A 22449-nucleotide genomic window follows, 5' to 3' on the forward strand; every position below is an offset into this window, starting at 1 on the left:
CAAGATGCTACAACACAAACCCATTTTTACATCACTATGCCAGACTCTGATCTTCACTGAGGCAAACCTGCCCTCCCCCTGCTTAAAACCAAGATATTTGGTTAGAAATAAGATTTAGCAAAGTACAAATTATATTATTTATTATTTTGTCTTTGGGGGCTTTGTGCTTGCTAGTTTTTAATTTCTATGCCTCTTCTAGCTTTTCTGTATATTCTGACAACAGCTCATGCAAATGGGCTCAGTTGGAGGTGAGAAATCACCAGGTTTGGTTTTGTGCTGAAACTGTGCCCCAGTGACATTCCTGGTGGCCTTAGAGGAAATCCCTGTGTTGGGATGGGGCAGCCCCTCTGAGAAGGATTTGCTTGGAGCATCAGCACCGCACTCAGTGCTACAAGAGCCTGTCCTACCCAAAACCCCACCAGAGCAGCTCTGTGCTGGCTGGAGATACCAAAACATGTTTGCATTTAACCAGGAACACACAGGTATTTGGGTTTATCATAACCTAACTGCCCTCATAGATAAAAACAAGCCCCATAACCTCCTTGAGAGACGGTGATTTTCCTCTCGGGCATTTCCCAAGGCACCGCTCCCACGTGTTCCTGCAGATCTTGCAGATGTAATTACAAAAACAGAGGCTACTCAACCGGCCCTTCTGCCACCCCCAAGTCCCACATGGGTTCAGCTCAGCAGGCTGGGATGGGGAGCTGTGCCTGGGCTGGGGTTCAGCTCAGCCAGGCTGGGCTGGGGAGCTGTGCCTGGGCTGGGGAGCTGTGCCTGGGCCGGGGGTTCAGCTCAGCCAGGCTGGGATGGGGAGCTGTGCCTGGGCTGGGGTTCAGCTCAGCCAGGCTGGGATGGGGAGCTGTGCCTGGGCCGGGGAGCTGTGCCTGGGCTGGGGAGCTGTGCCTGGGCCAGGGTTCAGCTCAGCCAGGCTGGGACGGGGAGCTGTGCCTAGGCCAGGATGCAGCTCAGCCAGGCTGGGATGGGGAGCTGTGCCTGGGCTCACCAGCAATGCCCAGAGCTGTCGTTGCCTGCCCTGCACACCCGCTAGCAGAGGAGGGATGCTGACCACGACCCGCTACTGCCTCAGCCCCTGCGGCACTTCCAGTGACCTTCACTTCTGCTCTGCAGGAGAAAGTGGGTGTCAAAATCGTGCTCTTAAAAAAGTTTGGGGCTTCAGCGCATTTCCAGAGCGAGCTGAATGGCAATAAAAGTGCATTCGGTAAATATCAATGTGGGTATTATGAGAAAAACCTCCCTAAACTTCACGCCACCCACTCTTAAATTATCAGATTAAATAAAGCTGACGCACAGCAAAAAAAGTCAAAGCATGCTCGGCAAAGAGGCTCATTTCCTCATTTTACAGAGCTGGGTTTCTCTTTTTCTCTTGAACATCCATGTTAAAGACACAGCCGAACCGCACTTCAGAAAAGGATATATGTTAAGCAGACTGCTATACAATTAAAACCATTATAAAGGAGGGGAAATTCCCCTGCTTGTGGCAAAAGCAGGTGAAATTAAAGCATGGCAGGATAAGTCTTACCTTTCTTTTTGGCTTAACTGATTTCTCAAGATTCCTTTACAGAGGGTGAAACTGTGTTTCACGTTACAAGGACACAAATGAGTTTCTACACCTACAGTAACTTAGACTGCAATGGAGAAAAATCCAAACATTCATTAACAGCTATGCATTGTCCAGTAGGAAACGGTGGAGCAGAAGCGCTCGTTCCTCCACGTCGGCTCATTTGAGGAACACTGTGGATGACTTAGCTCCAGAGGTTCCTCTCTCCTCTCCATTTCTGCATTGTTCTCTCAGAAGCTCGCAAACAATATCCATTTCCCCACCGCTTTTGTCACATGCTGGTAAAAATTGATTTTTCCTGCAGTGTGTCAAAGCAGTACTCGCTCTCCTTTCTTCTCCTGCTTTCTGCATTCCTGTTATTGATGTCAGTGGGAAAGGGCACAGCTCAGAGAACGTATTTGTTAAATAATTGTTGCAGATCTCAACAGGAGAGTGGGATAAGAAGCTTACCTCTTTTCTTCTCTGTGTAATGCCAACATGCTGGCTTTTAAAAAACCTCAGTGAAAAATTTGGTGGATTTTTTACCCCCCACCCCCCAAAAGAAAAGTTACGTGAGAAAGAAAGCTAATTTTATTCCTGCATATTTCAAAAAGTCTAATGGTTTTTAGGTAGATCAAGTGCTGGTTCTGTGAATGTCCTCTCCACAGAAAGTGACTCACTTGACTTCACCACACAGAAGGACCGAAAGTATATTCTGTGTACACCATTTTTCTCCTGCTTCAATCAAATTGGAGAAAAAAATCCAAGCATCAAGTTTCTTGAAATCTTTCTGCAAATGCAGGTCCTCTCTGCAGCTTGAACGTCAGACTGGCTCGCCACTGTCCGGGGTTAAGTGGGTTGTAGGAAACTCAATGCACTTATGAAGGTCCCTCTCAGAAGGGGCTATTTCACAGTAAGGTTATGGATTGACCGAGATATACGAGTGCTTTTACCAGTCACTGGCCATCTCCTCTACAACCAGTTCCCTTTCTGACATTGTCCAACCATCTGGACAACTAAAAAATTGGAAACAGCAGACGCCTGTGTAAGAGACGCATTTGCAGTTCATCACAAACTCTTAGGGCCACCGTAAAACCTCTCCTGCATCGCCGCGGCTGGGCCGACACAGCTCCCCATGCTGTTACTCAGCAATTTCCATCAGACAACCTTGCTTGTGCACAACTCTTTGTCAGCTCAAAGATGCCACCCTCAGAATCCACCACAGCTGGTCTTCGTCTGTGCAAACGAGAAGGCGGGTTCGTGTTCTGGAAAAAGCAGCTCTTCTTCAGACAAAGGAGATCCATGGAAAGAGTACACAACAATAGGAATGAGAAATGAAAAAAACAGAAAAAGGGCCAGGAAGGAGCATGGATTCCTTTCAGGTTTTGTTCTCGTCGTACATGTCCAAGGCGGGCTCGATGGTTGAGAACTCGCTCTCGTAGACCAGGCTTCGAGGGGACAGAGAGTTACGATGGAAGAAGTGACCGCCTGCAAGAGGTAGAACAAAACCTCATTAGCAACACACATGAACAATGAAAGAACTGAGTAAAGCATCCTTGTACCTGTGTGCTGGATGCACACACAATACACATGGAAAAACAGCCACCCTTCAACACAAACCAGTAACAATAAATGAAACATTTCACCTCTGTTCCTGTGCTCCCCTGCCAATTTGAAGCAACTGCTTTCCATATGCATGAACAGTCACACCTCAAATGGCTCTTTCAGATAAAAGAGGTCAAGTCTGAGCAAGGCTGGGGCAGGCCAGAGTTTTGCACTCCTTGCTGGCTGTTGATTTACAGCCTTGTAAAGCAGGGATGTGCTCTGAAGACCCTGAAATCTCTGGTCAGCACCAAAGCACTGTGCCCTGCAACAGCACAAAGAGCTTCAGCTCAGGCTCAAAAAGAATCAGCAGGCAGAGGGAGGGGTTCCCTGGGGATCATCCCACCGATGCCTCTGAAAGCCTGACCTCCTCCAGAGCTCAGTAAACTCCATCCACATGAGTCACCATCTAGAAACAGCCACCTATGGATTTCCTTACACATAACCAAGGAGACTCTTTTCCAACACTGGCAATACTTGAAACAAGCACCACTTGGCTGTTGATAAACTGGAGAGTGGAAATCCATATTTTTCCTCGGTGGCCTGGCATTCCTGTGGCTCTCTGAATCCACAGATGTTTTTGCAAGGATCCCTCCTGCTGTACAAATGATTCTCTCTGAAAGCATCTATCATCAGATCAGGCCCTTGGCCAAAACGCTTCATTACTTGGTTTCTCAGTCCCAGGGGGGATTAGCTGGGAGCAAGGCTGCTTAGATTAAAATACTCCAGGAGCTACATGAGCCAAACTGGAGGCAACTGAGAAGCTTCCAAGTTCATCAAAAAGGTATTCAACAAACTAAGGTGCCTCCAGTTTCAGGCATCAGTGAAGCAAGATGATTAGGGAATTGTAGTTTTAGCCCTGGCAGATTTTATCTGCATAAATCCCCCTTTCTTTGCCAAATTTTGAGCGCAGCCTATCTCATTCTGAAATGAAGACCTTCTAGAAGATGTAAGAAAAGAATTCCGCTCCAATACCCCTTTTCTCCTTTTCCACCACCCAAAAGATACAGACTTTGTGTGGCCAGGTCAAATCCTTGCTAACAAGTGTCCAGCAGGAAAATGGAGCTGGGCAATGTAACTCCTGCTCTTTCACAAGCAAAAGTCAGTGCACACAGTCACTCCACCATTTGCAGGGAGAATGGGAAGCTGTCATAAGCAAATTAATTTTTGCTCTTGTAGTTTACTGAAAGAAGAGTGAAAATAGTGGTTACACTGCACAGGATTGGATTGTTGGCTCTGCCAGGAGTATGTATCCAGGTACATGGAACTGGGCTGCCTTGGAATATACTTCCAGAAGCAGTTGGTGGGGAATGATGAACATTCATTCTCTGGATCTGAACTGTCCCCCAGATTTACAGGTTTCTAAAATTGGGGTGTGCTTAAAATAAAAGCAAATAAATAAATAAAGGTAGAGTGTTTAAGGAAACATAAAGCTGGAATTGTACCTTCCAGATTATCATGATCTGTCTCCAACAGCTGCTCTCAATGACCTTAGAGGTCTTTTCCAACCTTAATGATTCTATGATTCAAGCAAAAAAAACCCCAACCCTTGAACCTGCTTTGAAATTACACCAGATAAAACTGATTTCAAGACTGTGTTATGGGTCAGGATCATTCACTTTTTGATGAGCGACTCCCATTTTGCAGATGAAGTAAGCCATGAATATTGGATATTGCATCTCCCCTTCCTCCACCTGCTGCAATGTTACACACAACCAAGGCTATAACAAACCAAAGGGATTCTAACAGCTTGGTGCTGCTTTTGTTTTTATTACACAGAAATCAAACATGGGATAAGGAAGCAGACAGCCCAGGCTGTCATTTCCTCTGTGTGCACCCAGACTTCCACTCCAGCAGGTTGGAGGGAGAGATATAATCAACAGGCAAATCAAATAGGTCATCTGACAACAAGTATTTTGTATTAATCTGGAAATAGGCAGTGTATATCCAACACCTCTAAAATTCTTTACTGTGATGTTTTTGTCCTTCTCAGCAAAGGAAATTTAAGCCACCCACTTCCAGGGAGGCTGCATGTTTCCATCCAGATAGACATCTCTTGGCTCTCATACCACTTTTGAGACACATCGTTCACTCTTTCCATAAGTGTCTCCTCTCCCATCCAGTGCAGCCAGCCCAGAGCTGAGAGTTCAGCTCTGCTCAGTGTTTTCCACCAGTCAATCTTCAGGTGCTCCATTAACCAGGTCAGGAGCATTGCCCACAGCTTATGGCTGGAGCAGCAGGGCACAGTGACCCAGCCATGCTCCTCTTAGTGCAGAAAATTGCTACTGTGGGTTTAAAAATGTGGCATCGGTCCAGCTGATAAATTTACTGAATAAATGTATTTTAAGGACAAGTACAAACATCCGCAGTTCCAAATTCAGCTTACAAATCTGTTCTTCCTATTTTCCACTTACCAAGAAAGATGAAGATTTATCCCTTAGGTACAGAAAACAAATTGGAAGGCTGCATGCAGTTTTAATAGATGAAAATGAATTCTTCCCAGCTCTCTGCCACCATTCTTCATTATATGATTTAAAAGAACTTTTCAGATAACTTGCATTGAGTGTATATTGAATGAAAATAAACATACCACCCTGGAATTGATCTTTATACTTACCATAGGATGCTACCAAAGCAAGGACAACACCAAGGCAAAAAACTCAAGAGACACAGCCCTGCAGGTGGCACCAGGATTAAGTATCACCTGGTGTTCCCTTTCCATCTTAAAGCATCTTAATGCCCTTAGTCATTAATCAGGGCCATCCTCTGCCACAAGCTGCAGGCCCTTCCACAGCTCCTCCAACAAAGACTTCTTATTATGGAAATCTGACCAGAGCACTGCCTATCTTAATATGTTTTATACACCCTCTCAGTTAAGGAACAACAGAGTGGAAATATTTGATAAAGTACCCTTTCCTCAAAGCCAGCTTAGCAGGAAGACTTTAAAGCAACTACTTCTGATATGCATGAACAGTCACACCTCACATGGCTCTTTCAGATGAAGAGGTCAAGTTTGAGCAAGGCTGGGGCAGGCCAGAGTTTTGTACTCCTTGCTGGCTGTTGATTTACAGCCCTGTAAAGCAGGGATGTGCTTCCTCAGAAGACCCAGAAAGACATGGTTACCATTGTGCAGACAGGGTGGGATGACTGGCACAACTGGAGTGCTGCAACAGATGCCTGAAAACTCTTCAGGAGGGACAGGCAAGCAAGGAGACTCACTGGGGTAGCCCTGTGGCACTCAGAGCCACTTCCCATGATTTACCAGCAGTCCCAGATGCTTGGGGAGGACCCAGCTGACTGGAGGCCAGCAAATGTGACATCCAGCTAAAAAAAGGGCTGGAAGGAGGGTCTGGGCAATTGCAGGCCTGTCAGCCTGACCTCAGTGCCAGGGAATGCCCAGGAACAGATCATTTTAGTGCCATCACATGGCACATCCAGGATAAGCAGGGGGTCAGACCCAGCCAGTGTGGGTTTAGGAAAAGCAGGTCCTCTTGACCAACCTGGTCTTCTGTGACAAGGTGACCCACTTAGCGGATGAAGGAAAGGCTGTGGATGTGTGTGCCTGTACTTTGGTGGAGTTTGACACCATGTCCCACAGCACTCTCTTGGGAACTGGCTGCCCATGGCTTGGACAGGTGCACCATACATGGGTTAGGAACTGGCTCAGCCCAGAGAGATGGGAATGGAAGTACATCCACAGGGCTTAGAACTGGGGCCAGCCCTGCTTAACGTCTTCATCAATGATCTGCATGAGGGGATTGAGTGCACCCTCAGCCAGTTTGCAGCCAACACCAAGTTGGGTTGATCTTCTGGAGGGCAGGAAGGCTCCACAGACCGATCTGGATAGGCTGGATCAAGGTATTCAAAAGACACAGAGGTGGCACTTGGGGACATAGTTTAGTGGTGGGCTTGGCAGTGGCAGTGGCAGTTAATGGTTGGACTTGATAATCTTAGAGGGCTTTTCCAACCTAAGTGGTTCTGTGATTCTATGGAAAACTTAAGGGATTTCCTTCTGTCAATCCAGAGCAGAAAAAAAAAAAAAAGAGTTTCATTTCATTAACAGATAAACATGCACTGACTGCTTGACCTCTAAGTAACCTATCAAAAGTTGTATCATTATTAACACTTTGTAGAGACACTTATTAGAGCCTCAAAACAAAAACTAGAAAAGATGATGCTGAGTTATTTAAATTCTCCAAAGAGGGAAATGCACAGAAAAGTCTTGTCAACCCTTTTGTTCCAAATATCACTCAACTTCTCCTTCTGCTGCTGTTCTGGAGAAGAAACATGAACTGGAACTATTATGGTGCCTTTTGCATCTGGGTCACTGCACTGCTCACACAGTCCCTGCCCAACAGCATTAAACAGCACTTAGGGAATTTTGTTTCAGGAGACAAGCACAAACTTATCAGTTTTGCTACTGCTGTTGAGAGATGAGTGAAAAAAACATGTATCATAGCTTGTTCCCTAAATCATGCTCTAACCACATTCCTCCATTTTTGGCAACAACACGCAGTTGACACATGCTGTACCTCAAACACAGAATGTTTGAGGGTTTTTTTCTTCTCATGAGTAAGTCCAATGGGGTTTTCCAGTCTTTCAAAATGCACTTACTGCTCTATTGATTTGTTTCCATATTTCTTTCAGAATTTCACAAGGACATTGAAGAAGAATTCTATTAAATGCACTGAAGCTATCACATTCTTCACTGTCTGTTATAAAAGCTGCCTTCTCAGCTGAAGCCTGATGGACAAATAAGAATTAAGAAACTATTTTAATGTAGCATCTGGCTGTGTTCCTAAATTCTAAAAGTGCCTATACATAAAAATAAAATTAAATTAAAGCCTCTAGTTCCCAGTACATAAAAAAATTAAATCTTACAGCAAAATTGCTTCTCTCTGTTCATTTAATTAAATTAGAAAGCATTCACTTTCTACATCTTGATCCGAGAACAACAAAAACAACCTAACATAGAACAGTTTTTAACTTCTGTCAATTACTTTTCCTTCCCAACTTGTTACTTTCATTTACCCATCTCGTTAAGTCAAGCGTTAGCATTTGGCTTCATCTCAGGCCTGTGTGTTTTAACTGACTGTTGTGAAATTACTCACACAGGGCTTGCATAACTTGCATGAAACAGCCGAGTGAGGACAGCGAGGGGAGATGTTTTCCCTCTGTCTCCTCACCAGTACAGAAGCCGTGGCAAGAAAGGACATGCTTGCACAGAGTTTCTACATTAGAGAGCGTTATCAATCTTCCATGATCTGAACGTGAATGAAAATTGACCCCTGCCACTGATATGAAAGGAGGCTTCACACCTGGCAGTGAGGGAAATGCTGCATTTTCACTTGTTATTAGGAAGGAAGAAGTGGCTTAGAGCAGCTTCACTTTTATCAAAAGGAGGGTAGGGTGAAAGTAAAAGAAAAGGTTTATGATTTTTTAGACAACAGCATTGCAAATCTCCAGCAATGTCTGGCCTCAAAGCAAAAATCATACTGCAGTGCTCCCAGGGCAACTGGGAGTGTTACAGGAAAAGAAACTGAGAAAATGTTCCTCAAATTAATTCACAGCTGGAGTCAAGGTAAATCCATTATAGCACAATTGACAGCTTGACCCAGCTTTTCTCCCTAAGAAGTTGATATGAAATGATTGCTAACATCACTTTTTAGTCACTTGAGTGGCAGTTAAGTCACTTGAGTGGCATCATAACAAGGGCACTGCATGAGATTTTCACTACTTAGCCTGTGTCCCAAATGAATGGAGAATAATAGAGATCTGCAAAGATTAAATCATTCAAAGGAAATCAAGCACCTTGTAAAATTTACAAAATGCTCTCAGACTTGAGTACTAACACAGAAAGCCCAAGATAAATGAAATTCTCACAGAGTAAAATGTCATAATTAAAGTTTTTTTATTTCTTCACTTTTTCTTTAATACAAAGCTTTGGCATCAGCAAATTTTATGAAAAAATAGAATGTACTAAATAATTGCTTGTGCTGCATGATCGATAAATGATGCATAAAAATAGGTGTCTCTCTCCAAGGCAATCGGCCGGAAAGCGTTTCTTCAATAGCATTCTGCTCTGCAGGGCAGAAAAAAAAGGAACAAAATATTTATGTTAAAGTTAATACTGCCAGTACTAAAAAAATATATCCTGTAAAAGTAAATTTGTAAAAAATGACTAATTATACAAAGCCAGAGCATTAGGAGACATCTGTATTTGTCACATCCTTCCTACAGGACAACCAGAGGTCTGAGCACTTCTAAGCATTTGAGCATACCCCATCTGCTACTGAAAACTTTCTCTATGTAGTGCTATCCATTATTTGGACTTTTTGGGTTTAAACCCACACTTACACAGTAATTTCTGATTGTTCCCTAGGAAGCAAGGCAAACTGTGCTGCTTCTGTTCCTTTCAAACACTGCCTAAAACTTTTTATACTAGTACTGCAAGGGTATTTTGAGACCAAGAGAAAGCAGCAGGTTCCTTATTTTATCACTTAGACAATGTTTACTTTTATCACAACATTTTAAAAATGCATGTGTGTGTATTCATATATACACACAAACATACATATACATAGCTAAATATGTATATACTCACAACTCCAGGACTATTGCTCTAAATAACTATATTTAAGCTGTGGAAAGGATATAGCAAAAAAAAAAAAAGGTACAGGATATGTTTTTTGGTGAGTTTTAAACCAGAATTAGAAGTCTTTTACTTGCATCAGCACATTACATGGCCTCATTCTTGCTACTGTTGTTTTTCAATAAGAAAACCTCCTCAGATTCATCTTGAAACACTACCTTAGGAAAGGCAGGGCATGCCAGCATTGCTTTTTACATGGAGAGCAGCATAAAAAGCAGGTATGCTATTTAATAGAAAAAGCAATGAGAAGGAGCTGCTATTTATCTGGCATGATATTCAGCACAGGAAATTCTCTGGCACTGGGGAGGTGTCAGTGAAACAACAAATCTTAGCATTAGTGTCATTTTAAAGTGTCTAAAATGAGTAGTGGAACCCAGCAGCACTTGTGGAGGCTGCTCAAATCCCAAAGGATTCAGATGAAGAGCTGCTGAGGTTAAAGGCCACAGCCAAGAACCAAAGTTATCCAAATAAATGATTTTTGAAGCTCTGGTTTCTGGGTTGTGAGTTTTCTCATCTGTCTCAAGTACACACTCGAGGTGCTTGCATTTCAATTCCTATCACTCAGAAAAGGTGCTCTTGTATCAGCACACCCTTTGTTTGTACTGAGGGAACATCACTGTGGAAACACTTCGCTGGAGGCTCAAAGTCCCTGCCAATATGCAGCAGCTTGTCACTGCAGTAAAAACAGTCCCAGATCCCACTGAGCAACAAATACAAGAGTTGCAAGGCAAGGCAGAAATGCAGCTGCTATCAGTGCCCACATCTGGATGAGATTTCATGGGCTCCAGCTCCTCCTCCTTCCCAATGATGTGCACATGCCCAGCAATGCAGACATTCCTGTTCTGCAGCTCGTCTTGCCCCATGCTTTCCCAAGCTATTTTTCTAGGTGGACTAAAGATGAACTGTGTTCAGCTGCAGCTATGTCACCAAGGTGCAGATTGATGGCTGCAACTTCAAGATTTTGACAAATGGAAAAATAAAAAAAAATCAGTAGATTTGGTAGGGCTATTTGGAATTCTAAAAGTTTTCTTCATGAAGCCCTTTTGGAATCAGCATATGAAAAGAGGAGGAAGATTTGCAAATTAGTGGTAATCAAAAATCCCTGATGACGATTATTAGGGACCCTCCTGAAAATCATTATCTTGAGATTGCCTAAAATTTTAGACTGGAGGCTATTAGGCATGTTTCCATCTTATTGAGGACACCTTATACTTTCCAAATAGCAATTAAAAAAAAAAAATCATCCAAACCCCTTCTCTTATCTCAAAGAAAAAAAAAAATCCAAAGAAAATGTTTATAAAGTTGCATTTCCCAGCTGCATTTCTTTGGCTCTCACCCCACTTCTGGTAGAGAGATCAGCACTTTAATGGAAACTCAGCTGTGTCAAGATGTTCAGAGACAAAGAAGGACATTGACACTTTGCCTTCACAAATAAATAATTAAATTAAGATTAAACATATGTCCTGAGCCCAGACAGTCTGTACACCCACATGAAAATAACTAGATGTACCTAGCTAATAGATCTACAGAATAGATTTATACTTGCCCACACACAGAATTATAAAAAAAAAAGACTGAAAGTCATCTGCTAGGGTAATTTCTTGTCCAGCCTGCCTGAAGGGAGGCTGGAGGTTTCCATACAGGTTAAGAAAGCATGGAAGCAAGCATCCCTTCATTTAAGAAAGAAGAAATAGTACTGCATTCATTGCTTTCATCTCTCCTCACCTAAGAGGAAAAAGGTTATTTTCTATTTAAACACCTTTTTTCCCCCCTTAGCTGAAAAGTGTGCCAACTAGGAATACAGCATTGCGTTTTTTTAATCTGAAATTTGACTATAAAATTGAAGTGAAAACTGTCAAAGGTAACTGCTGGTAGTAAGTTTTGGCTCTGGCAGGTGAATTTTGAACATAGGAATTTAATGGCAGAAATCCCATGTTTACCTAGAACATGGATCAAAAATCTAACTATAAATATTCTCTGTTTCCCCTTTTCATGTCTCCACTTAGTAAAGAGATTTCCTCAGATAACCCAGCTAAATATAAATTGAGGGACTTTACATGAAAACCTGCTGTTAACAGAGACACTCATGTTTGGAGAAAAGCAGGAAATTAATTTGATTCCTTGAAAACAACACATTCCCCCTTCTGTTGGTATTTATTCCCAATGTTGTCCAAGACACACACCCACCAGAAATGCACAGAAACATCTGAATATTTACTTACTCATTAGCATTCAAGCTAGCTGTGGCTTTGATGATCATGTAGCAGAGTGTAAGGGCACTGAGGAGGCCAAAACTGGCAATAATAAACCATTCTTCTGTTGACAAAGGAAAGGGAGGAAATCACTCGTGGGAGAAAGCGATGCCAATATTTCCCTCAAACACCACTGGCGGAAGGCAAGAGGCTTCTAAGCCATGACTGGCCCCAGGAGGTGAAGCAGAAGGAGGTTAAGCCACAGAGTTACTGACGGGAGAAGGCTAGCAAAGAAGAAGTGGAGAGAGGTGCAGAAAAAAAGCATGGCACAAACAGTATTTCCTGGCTGAGCCCAAGGGTTAGTGATAAAGAAAAGTTACTTAACAATGTAAAGTGAAATGCAGGATCAAGGGAAAATGTAATGAAAACTCTGTCCACCCCCAAGTCAGAAAGACGACTGTCAGGTTGGGTTAGGTTTGGTGAGATGCAGCTCTTTCACATAAGCACACCCAAAGTACTGTCACATTTCAACCGTGTCTTTACCCCCTCCCTCCTGAATCTATGTTATTTAAAACCCAACAAAAATCAGGATACATTGCTCAGCAGTAAAACATTACTATAGTTTTCTACTTAATAGACAGATATACCCACGGAAAAATTATTTCAATACTAGGGCAGACACACACACATTTTAAATAAAAAGTAATATAAAGAAGTCTATTAAAGAATGTTCACTATTTAAAATTCTCCCCAGGATCAACCTGGCATACAGTAACAGTTCAGAATACAAACACTGTTGTTGAATGCAGTTTTTGGTTTAACTCTCATGCATCAAAGAATGCATCATCCATAAAATACAAACAATTCAAGAGCCCTTTCTAAAGCTTTACTTTATAAATATTGTCAGAATGAACTGTTGGTGGCTATTCCTTGTTTCACTCTGGCATCCCATCTGTGCACAAGCAGCACTACAGCTGGGAACAGACAGTAAAAAAAACACCTTCTGCAAAGGCCATTGGTAAAAAGTGAAAACTGCAGTTTTCCCACCCATGACAAAAAGCAGCACAGCAACAGATCTGTTCTTGTTCAACACAACTGAGTGCAAGGGGAGCCAGAGGCTGAACACTGGATGGCAAAGTGACTTATTGGCTTTGTGGAAAATCCAGATTTTGTATGTGGATTTTCCCATCTCAGATCAGGACATTTCTAGACATGGAGTATGTTTTCCAGGAGTTTTGGGGTTTTTTTTTCATGAGACATTTACTTTGCTACAGCACCTAAAGAAACACTCTAATGAACTGCATTGGTTTCACTGCCTTGTATACATATATCAGTGACAACCAGTGTCACTAAGTTCAAAATTTAGATTGGAGATGCACATAAACAAAATACAAGGAGAAAATGAGACTGTTGTACCGCATGGGTTCTATTTTTGCAATTCAGCCAGAAAAACAACCATTCATGCATCAAGTTGAGACTGTAGAGCATATGGAAAACAGATGCAATTCCACACATACTGTATTTATTATAGTGCTATTTACATTAAAAACCCTAGGTAAATTCCAGTAAGTGGAAATTTTCCATGCAGCTCTTATGGATAAGAGCTGTCAAGCAGTGCAGGAACAGTTTTCTGATGTTATAAAACACTTGGACAATACTCAAATGTTGGTACATCAAATGCTTCTTTAATTCACAAATTTTTTAAGAGAAAAACACCTGCTAAGTGACGTCAGAATCCCAGTAGCAATGTTCTCAGGGGAAAAAATGTCTGCAGAAATAGCTATCAGTTAAAATGTTTTTATTTGTATAAATTATTGCATGTAAAGTATTCTGAAGGGATAAATAACAGTTTTGGCAATCCAGCTCCTTGTGCTGGTTACCAAATACAGGAAGGTTATTTTGGTGCCATTTCAGCTCACCCGGGGTTCTTTGCATGCGGATCTAAATGGATATACCATTAATAATGGAAGTGTTGGCACTGTCATACCTCCAGTTATCGGTTCCAATAAGGAACATATGCCTCTAGTAGAGACACTGAGGTCACCTCTGTCCCTGCAGGGACATCCATCACCAGGGCCCTGCAGCACAGAGGGACACACACACCCCACGGAAGGCGCAGGGCACTCACTTGTCACTGCGATGTTGATCTCCCCCGAGCGCGGTGTCAGCTCGCCGTCCTGTGGCAGGGGTGACATGCCCGAGGTGCGCAGCGGCTCCAGGCTGAGCGAGCTGTCGGTGCCGAAGTCGCCGAGCGCCGAGCGCCGGCTGGGCGGCTGCCCCCGCGTCAGCCGCTCCATGTCGAAGGCGACGTTATCTGTGCACGGCACGCTGGGCTGGGGAAACACAGCTCCTGTTACACTGGGGAGTGTTCCACTACAGCTAGCACGCCCTACACTGAAGGAAACCACACACACGCACTTGTAAGTCTAAGTGTCGAGTTCTACATTTTGGCCACAAAAATCCCCTACAGCGTTACAGGCTGGGGACAGTGTGGCTGGACAGTGTTCAGGAGGAAAGGGACCTGGGGGTGCTGGTCGACAGCCGGTTGGATATGAGCCAGCAATGTGCCTTGGTGGCCAAGAAGGCCAATGGCATCCTGGCCTGCATTAGGAATTGTGTGACCAGCAGGAGCAGGGAGGTCATTCTTCCCCTGTACTCGGCGCTGGTGAGGCCACATCTTGAGTGCTGTGTCCAGTTCCGGGCCCCTCAGTCTAGGAAGGATATTGAGATGCTTGAGCGTGTCCAGAGGAGGGCAACAAAGCTGGTGAGGGGCTTGGAACACAAGCCCTATGAGGAACGTTTGAAGGAGCTGGGGTTGTTTAGCCTGGAGAAGAGGAGGCTTAGAGGTGACCTTATTGCTCTCTACAACTTCCTGAAGGGAGGTTGCAGACAGGTGGGGGTCGGTCTCTTCCACCGGGCAGCAACTGACAGAACAAGGGGACACAGTCTCAAGCTACATCAGGGAAGGTACAGGTTAGATATTAGGAAAAAATTTTTCACTGAAAGAGTAATAAAGCACTGGAATAGTCTTCCCAGGGAGGTGGTGGAGTCACCATCTCTGGAAGTGTTTAAAAAAAGACTGGACATGGCACTTAGTGCTATAGTCTAGTTGAGGTGTTAAGGCATAGGTTGGACTTGATGATCTTAGAGGTCTCTTCCAACCTCATTATTCTGTGATTCTGTGACTCTTTCACCTGCTGTGGCTGTGCTGAGGTCACGCAGGAGAGAAATGCATGAATGAATAACTTCTACCTCTTGAAGAGGAGAAGGAAGAAAGGACTGATATACAAGGAAGGGATTCAAGTACACTTGTATCATAGCCTGTGCCTGTATGGTTTACCACAACCATGACAAACTCTGAATTCTGTATCGTCTTCTAAAAACCCAGGGATGTTGTTAATTGCAAAAACAGGTGATCCAGAAAATATCTGCTACTATTTCTTAAGAAATGTGGAAATTTGCAACTGACACAGCTAAAAATGGTGATCTGATTATTCTCACTGTCTTCAATCAAAAGCCACTTTAGACAGTCTCTCCATATGCTTTTATCTTACTCTGAAAAGAGCATCGCTCCCACTTTGTAATTTTTTCCTCATACAGGAAAGATTAAAAAATCTGCTTTGGGGTTTCACTGTTATCCCTTTGTGAACTGGTCAATGAAAGCAGTCCTTGGGGATCCCAGAAGACTCGAGCTGCTGGAGGAAAATTCACTGGCCTTGGCTAGAGCAGAGCTTTTAATATGCAAATTTAGGACTGCCTACAGGAAACCACAAGAACAAGAGATTCAGAGAGTCAATTTAACAAGGAAGAGTTCAAAGGACTTGAGAAAAATGAAGATTACAGAGAATCTAGCATACTTTCAGTAGATAATTTTCATAAATCCAAATGTAACAATATATTCTCAACTATCAACCAGGGAAAAAAGGAAAAGCAAAAAATCAGCACCAAAAAAATAGTAAAAATACCCAAATATTTTCTGAGTAAGAGTACTGGAACACACTTCACCCTCTCTCCCCTACAATTATTCTTCCTATTCTGGGTCTCAGACATGGAAGGAAGAAGAGTTCACAACCCAGCAACTTACCACAATTCCCAGTGCCTTCAAAATGTTCAGTTTACACATTGGACATGTACAATGCTCACTGAGCCATGGATCCACACAGACTTTGTGGAACACGTGCCTAGAAAAACAGAGAAGGCACATAAAAAGTTTGCAAACAATTCTATTTTATACCATGAAAACGACTTAAACTTTTGGATAGTTGCTTTTATTTATTTTAAAATACATGCAATTCTTAGAACTGCCAGTGTTCTGCAATACTAATTACTAATACTGCTAATTGCAGTAATTACAAAAATAAATTTAAAAATATTGCTTGTTGTTGTCACCCTTTATGAATAGTTCAATTAGGAGGAAACACTTGAAACACATTTTTGTCCCCCCCCCTCACCCCTTCCCCCTTTTATTGTGGATATGAGTAGTAGATGTAAGATAAAAGAACCAAGGTAATATCAATTCCACCATAACCTTGTCTACAGTCTGTCTCAATTTTGATACAGACTCTGACCATAAACCTGGTAAGAAGAGCACGTATCTAGCAGCTGTCAATTCTGTTCACAAGTCAGTGGAATCAACCCAAACACACTCCTGTTTGACTTTGAAAAGGCTTTTATAATTATCACATTGATGTAAAAAGAAGGCATTCTCTGCCACCAGTATTTCTTGATATCAAGAAGAAAAACATGTCCATCATCATACAGCTGCCATAAAAATAAAAGGAGAGGCAAACTGGGCTTTCAGAGATGGAAAGGCAAATTGGGCTGATACTTGCACAGCAGGGAACTCTGCAATAGGCAACAGTCTGAATTGCCTCCTACACTGCAATCAAAATCTTAGTCACATACACGAATACAAGTGTTGGGATTGATATAAACCAGTATAACAAGGAAGGACTATGCAGAGACCAAAACAAGGTATATAAATTCAAGGAAGTAAAGGAAACATCCTCTTAGCTTTTCAAAAGGCAAAGAACTTTTCAGGGCATATTCAAGGCAGGAATAGGTATCACAAGACTGTCTATCCAATATAGCTTTAGCAAATACTCATAATAACCCAGTCTGAGTAACTGCCTATGATAATTCCTATGATAAGAGCTATGATCCTTCATTTCCAGTGGTGCTGACTGCAGAGCAAGAAGCCAGTAAGAGCAGGCACACCCAAACACGACAGACTGGTGATCATGACAAAGATCAGCAATTACAAGGGCTGCTTAGTCAGCCAAGAGCTGTGCTCTGGAGCCAGCAGGGAAAGGGGCAGGGGCAGCACAAGCAGGTCTTGCCATCTATTTGAGGCATCAGCAGGGTCTGGAAGAGGTCGCCACGCGTGCCCCCAAGGCAGCATAAAGCTGAGATACTCTCTGTCCCCTCCTTGCTCAGGTTACCCTTGTTCTCCGTGCCTCACAAATCTCATAATGGAATCTGTGAGTTCTTTGCTCCCTATCCCTTTGGATTTTAAAATCAGAGACCAAATGAGGCATGCTACCAGTTAATTCTCTTTTACATCTCAGGAAAGCAACTGAAAGGCATCCTGAAACTGTTAAACATAGCAAAAGACAGTATATAATTATTGTCTATGTCTGCTCAGGCTGATGGAGGGACTAGAGAATATCAACACAAAGAAGTTCTAGGCAGCTACAGCTGTATGTCCTACCTGTAGTAACTAAAGATGCAGCATTAGGGTGTAAAATAGTCAACAGAAGATGGGCAGGCAGCAAAAGGATTTTGCTTATCTCTATCCCAGATAATGCAGGAACAGAAACTTAAAGAACCTCAGTTAGTCACTTGGCTGGCCTGTGTCCTCTAGCAAGATGGCAATCACACAAAACAGGGTATGTACAGTGCCTTCTGTTCAAACATCCAAAATAGACTCACTTCTACTATTATTAAGTCTTAATGCATCCCTTTTATTACTCACAAAATTACAGGAAACAGTGTTTAGAAACTGGGTGATATATAATGGTTTGAAATATTCTGAAACATACAGAGATGCTATTCTTCTATGTTAGGCAAATTATGACTTTTATTTGCTTATGTTTTCTTTTAAGTCTCTGGAGTCTGTTTTTTTAAAGTAGAACAAACATGAAAATCTAGTATTTTGGGCAAGAGCAGACATCAAGACTCTGCAGAAGTATGAAAACAGCTTTATTATATCATTACTGGCTCATCAGTGCTATAGAAGCACTCAGATCAAGTGAAGCAGGCGACTGATGCCAACATGCATCCACTAAATATTATGAGATATTTTAAAAAGGCATTAGCACTTCGATATATTTATATACACAGTCCAATTGTTTTTGTGACCTCCTAATTCTTTGCTTTTAGTTCCTAAATCTTCAAGGATGTTTACTAATGTGTTTCAAAGAAGTGTGGTTCTCCAAAGGTTATGGATTTAGAAAGTATGGCTCTGCCTACTACTTACAGTTTCTCTACCTCTTAAAAAGTTTGTTGATAGCATCATTGTAGCTCAGACTCTGCATTACTCTGTTTGCAAGAGTTAAAAAGCAGTTATACAGCAGTGACAACAGCAAAGAAGAATTATTTTAAAACCTCACCCTGACAAAGTAAGCCCTTGCAATTTCTGCTCTCATAAACCTCCTCCATCTTCCTATTTCTGTCATTGGTATTCCGAGGCCATAAACGTGACGAGTTCCTAGTGAGGTGCTCTTGGTCACGCCACTGGTGACGCTCCCTCAGGAGCCACACGCCGGGTGTGACACAGCCCCTGCTGTCCCCAGCCCGGGGCTGCAGGAAGCGGGGCCGGCAGCCAGGCTGGCAGCACTGACAGAGCCTCCCATGCGGGCACAGCTCCAGGCAGGTGACCTGCAGGTATTTTTCCACTCTGTCAGCACAACCAGCCCAGTTGCCCTCCAGCTGGTAATAAACACTGTAACACCAACTCTTGTACAATAGGGCTTCTTTGCAGCACTTTGCAGGAGAGAAAGTGAGTTGGGAATCTCTTTTGGTGGTGTGGTGGTGAATTTGGCCTCCAAATTCACACATCACAAAAGGAGAAGGGTTGAATGATTTACGAGTGCTGTTTCCCTAAAGCTCACTACCCTTCCCTGCTCTCAGTGCAGCATGCCACCAAAGGGACCTTTGCTGCTGCAAAGCAGGATCTTTGGCTACTGCTAGAGGCAGCTGCTTTCCTGGCCCTGGGGTCCAAGGCACTGCAGGGAGCAGAAAGGATGCCAACAAGACTCTATGTTAATTTGGTCTTAAAAATAAAAAGGCAGATATTTGCAGAAGCACAGAACCAAACATGAATATCTGGTTTAGTCACTTTTGTAGTTTTCCTCCTTGCTGCCCAGGACAGGAATTAAGACTTTTGCTCAAAAGCCATTTATTTTATAGTATTAACTACTCTTTTAATTCTTTTCCTACCTAGTTAATTCCTTCCTTCCTGGGCTATCTTTATGCCCTTTCCAATGTCATTTTCTGCTCTTCTCTAAGATGTCATTTGCTCTCCCCTTCCCTTATCTCTCACTAAACCATCACACTACCCACTCTTCACTTTTCACCTAGTGCCTGTTCAGCCTCTAGATGCAACTGTGTGATGCTAGAATAAATTTATCTGAATAAGGAAAATTGTCCATGAGGTGTGTCTTTTGCTTGGATCCCTTTGACATTTGCTTCCTCTACTTACTTGTCACTTACATAATGACATTCACAAAAGACACATTCCTCAAGCTTGGAAGCATAAAAAATATGGCTGCTTGTCCCTCTGTGCACTGAAGCTAGAGGTATGTCCATAGGCTGCTGGTATTGACCATCTCTCTCTGAAGCACAAAATGAACTACTGCAAACAATGCAGTTGAATTTCTATCATTTTCGCTTTAGTTTATTTTAAAATTGTCCACAATTTCCTGCACGCCACAAGACTTTACCTCACAAATGTGGTGTTTCATACAGAATTTTAGGTGCAGCTTGCTCAGCTGCTGGCAGATTTTGCCTGCTGTGTGTTTGCCCAGACCAAATTCCTCTGCTGAAGAACAGTGTGAAAGACCTCACTTAACTGCAGAGAACAACTGTGCTACTAAAAGGAAAGGCTACTTCTAAATTGATGAAAGCAGCAAAGATGTCACATGTCAGTGATTCCTAATGTCTAATGATTACAGCTTTCCCAACAAGCACAGTAAGAAGAACTTCTAGCCTTTTATTTGCTTCCTCTTGGTCAAGTAATTTTCTCCGTGGTTTTCTTGCAATTTATTTTCTCATCTGGCTTAGAAACTTTCTTGTAGGCTTTGCTTTATTGTCTATGTGCTGGTCTGTTCTTTTTTTTTTAAACTAACATTGCATGCTGCACTAAAATGGAAGGTTGAAAAATGAGGAAGTAGAAAAAAAGTTAAACCTCCATAACAAGATTTGGGGAGAAGCAACTCAGGTACTGAAGACTGAAAAATCTCACATGGAATCTGAAATTTACTGGGTCCATCTTTGAAGGTACTAGTTGGCTTTTCATCTGCAAATATAAAAATGTCTTGTGGAAAGCATCCATCTCACTGTTTGTGTCTAGCCTAGATGGTTTTGCACTCAACTTAAAAGTTGGGCTGCAGCAAATGAAATGTGAGCTGTAAAAAAGCAAAAAGCGAACATAAAAGTTATCATACAGCCTTTGGCAGGAATGTAACCTGAGCCTTTGCTGACCTTACATTCTTGTGAAAAACAGAACAGAAAATGATCTACACAAGAGCTTTGATCTCTCCTTTACATGGGAAACTGCACCGGGGCAGGTTGTGCTGAGGTGGCAGCCAGGTGCACCTGCAGGCAGCTTCCCAAACAGCTGTAACTATCCCTGAGAGCCCAGAGCTTCCTGTCTGCAGGACTGCGGCTCAACAAAGGTCTCTGAAGAAAAAGGACTTTTTAAAAAAGTAAATTATCACCTTGTTTAAATGGTCCGTATTGTATCTGTGGATATCAGCAACATATCCAGTGCTCATACAAGGGCAGTTGTTTAAGGAAGCTGGCTTTTAATCCCAACTCTGCCTTGTGCTCAGTGGGAAGAGCTGGTTTCCTATCAGGGAAGACTCATTCTCTCCTCACTGGCAAGGACCTCCTCCTGCCCTTTGTTCAATATCAAGAGAAAGGCACAGAGAGTGGGACTTGTGACCTTTCATTCCATGTCCTTGAGCCTCACAGTAGAACTACCCAAGAGAAGCTTTCCTAAGAGGCAGTTTACAAAACAATCATCTCAGTGGTCCAAAACTGGTGTGCAGTTTCCAGAAGTTCCTCCTCTAATTTCTGAAAAGCCTTCTGCAGGACATATCAAAAGAGCAGGGCTTAATTCACCTATACAAGTTTCACCTGAGGTTGCAATGCATGATGGAATTCTGAAATCTGTATTTTACACTTAGGAGTATATTTTTCAGGGCAAGAGGACATCAACTTTGAGTAAAAATTACCAAATTGTAAAAATGAAATGCACACACATCCAATGACCAAAAGCTCCCAAATCTTTACAATAGAAGTGCTTCTATTCCTGAATATTTTAATAAGAGTTTCTAAATGATCAGTTGTAGGGTATTTTAGCTAAACAACACTGAGATCTACAACAGGTCATTGTTTCCTGCTGTCCAAGAGGTAAGGAACACAGAGAACAGTAAACTGAATTAGATTTTTGGCTTCAGTAGTATAATGCACACATATTTTGATCAGTAAGATATAAAATAATACTGCTTTCCTTTTATGATAATGGAAATATCCTGCACATTAGAAGATATTCAAGCTATTCAGAATGGCCTACAGGATTTAGAAGACCAGCAATGAGCTCTTATAAGCTGCTGATGCCTGACTGGAGATTTACTCCAACATGACTTTTCTGCTTCCAGAGTATCACGCAGAACCATTTATGTACCAAGCACAAGCCAAGTTACTGAATGTTGCTGCATATCTACAACCTAATTTAATGGATTTTGTGCCTGGAGATGAGGAGAAAGCTTTGCATATCAGAACACAAGGAAAAGATGTCCTTGGTAATGCTTAATGCTACCAAAATGTATGATTCATCAAAATCCACCACCAGGTGGAAAAGTATTTAAAAGCATCTCTCAAAGAGAAAATGTCCCCAGACAACTCAAGAATGGAACTGGAATGGAAGCAAACTAGAAACCTGTAAATGTCAACACAATGCTATAAAAGGGGGAGGAAGTTGTTACATTTTGAGCAGCAATGCAGAATCACCAGCAAGTACAAATCTTCAGGCACAAGCCAAGATCACACTGCACTGAAGAGACCAAAGACAGATGACAGCACAGTGGCTGACTAATATCAGGAGGTATGAAGGTTGCAAAGACTGCATTTCCATTCCCTACAGTTTCAAAAACCAGCACCCAGTTATTGCACATCTACAGTGGAGAATGCTGCAGCTGTACCAGGCTCACTATACTGAA

At 42.5% G+C, this 22449-nt stretch overlaps 1 protein-coding gene across 4 annotated transcripts in view; it reads right to left on the reverse strand.

The window, feature by feature from the left end:
- Positions 1 to 2903: 2903 nt before the first annotated feature.
- Positions 2904 to 22449, reverse strand: part of RNF130 (ring finger protein 130) — a 49554-nt gene continuing 30008 nt past the window's right edge. Inside the window, exons 6-9 of one of the 4 annotated variants that reach the window (XM_063413252.1) lie at positions 16089 to 16185; positions 14133 to 14337; positions 12035 to 12128; positions 9053 to 9242 (exon numbers count right to left, since the gene is read on the reverse strand). In XM_063413252.1, the coding sequence (XP_063269322.1) occupies positions 9227 to 9242; positions 12035 to 12128; positions 14133 to 14337; positions 16089 to 16185 (412 nt within the window). In that variant the 3' untranslated portion in view covers positions 9053 to 9226. Of the gene's footprint in view, positions 3047 to 9052; positions 9243 to 12034; positions 12129 to 14132; positions 14338 to 16088; positions 16186 to 22449 lie in introns of those variants that run through there. The other 3 variants (XM_063413254.1, XM_063413253.1, XM_063413255.1) reach the window with 3 other exon arrangements.

The sequence above is a fragment of the Prinia subflava genome, chromosome 16 (genome assembly GCF_021018805.1).
Source record: "Prinia subflava isolate CZ2003 ecotype Zambia chromosome 16, Cam_Psub_1.2, whole genome shotgun sequence".
In the NCBI taxonomy this organism is placed as follows: domain Eukaryota; kingdom Metazoa; phylum Chordata; class Aves; order Passeriformes; family Cisticolidae; genus Prinia; species Prinia subflava.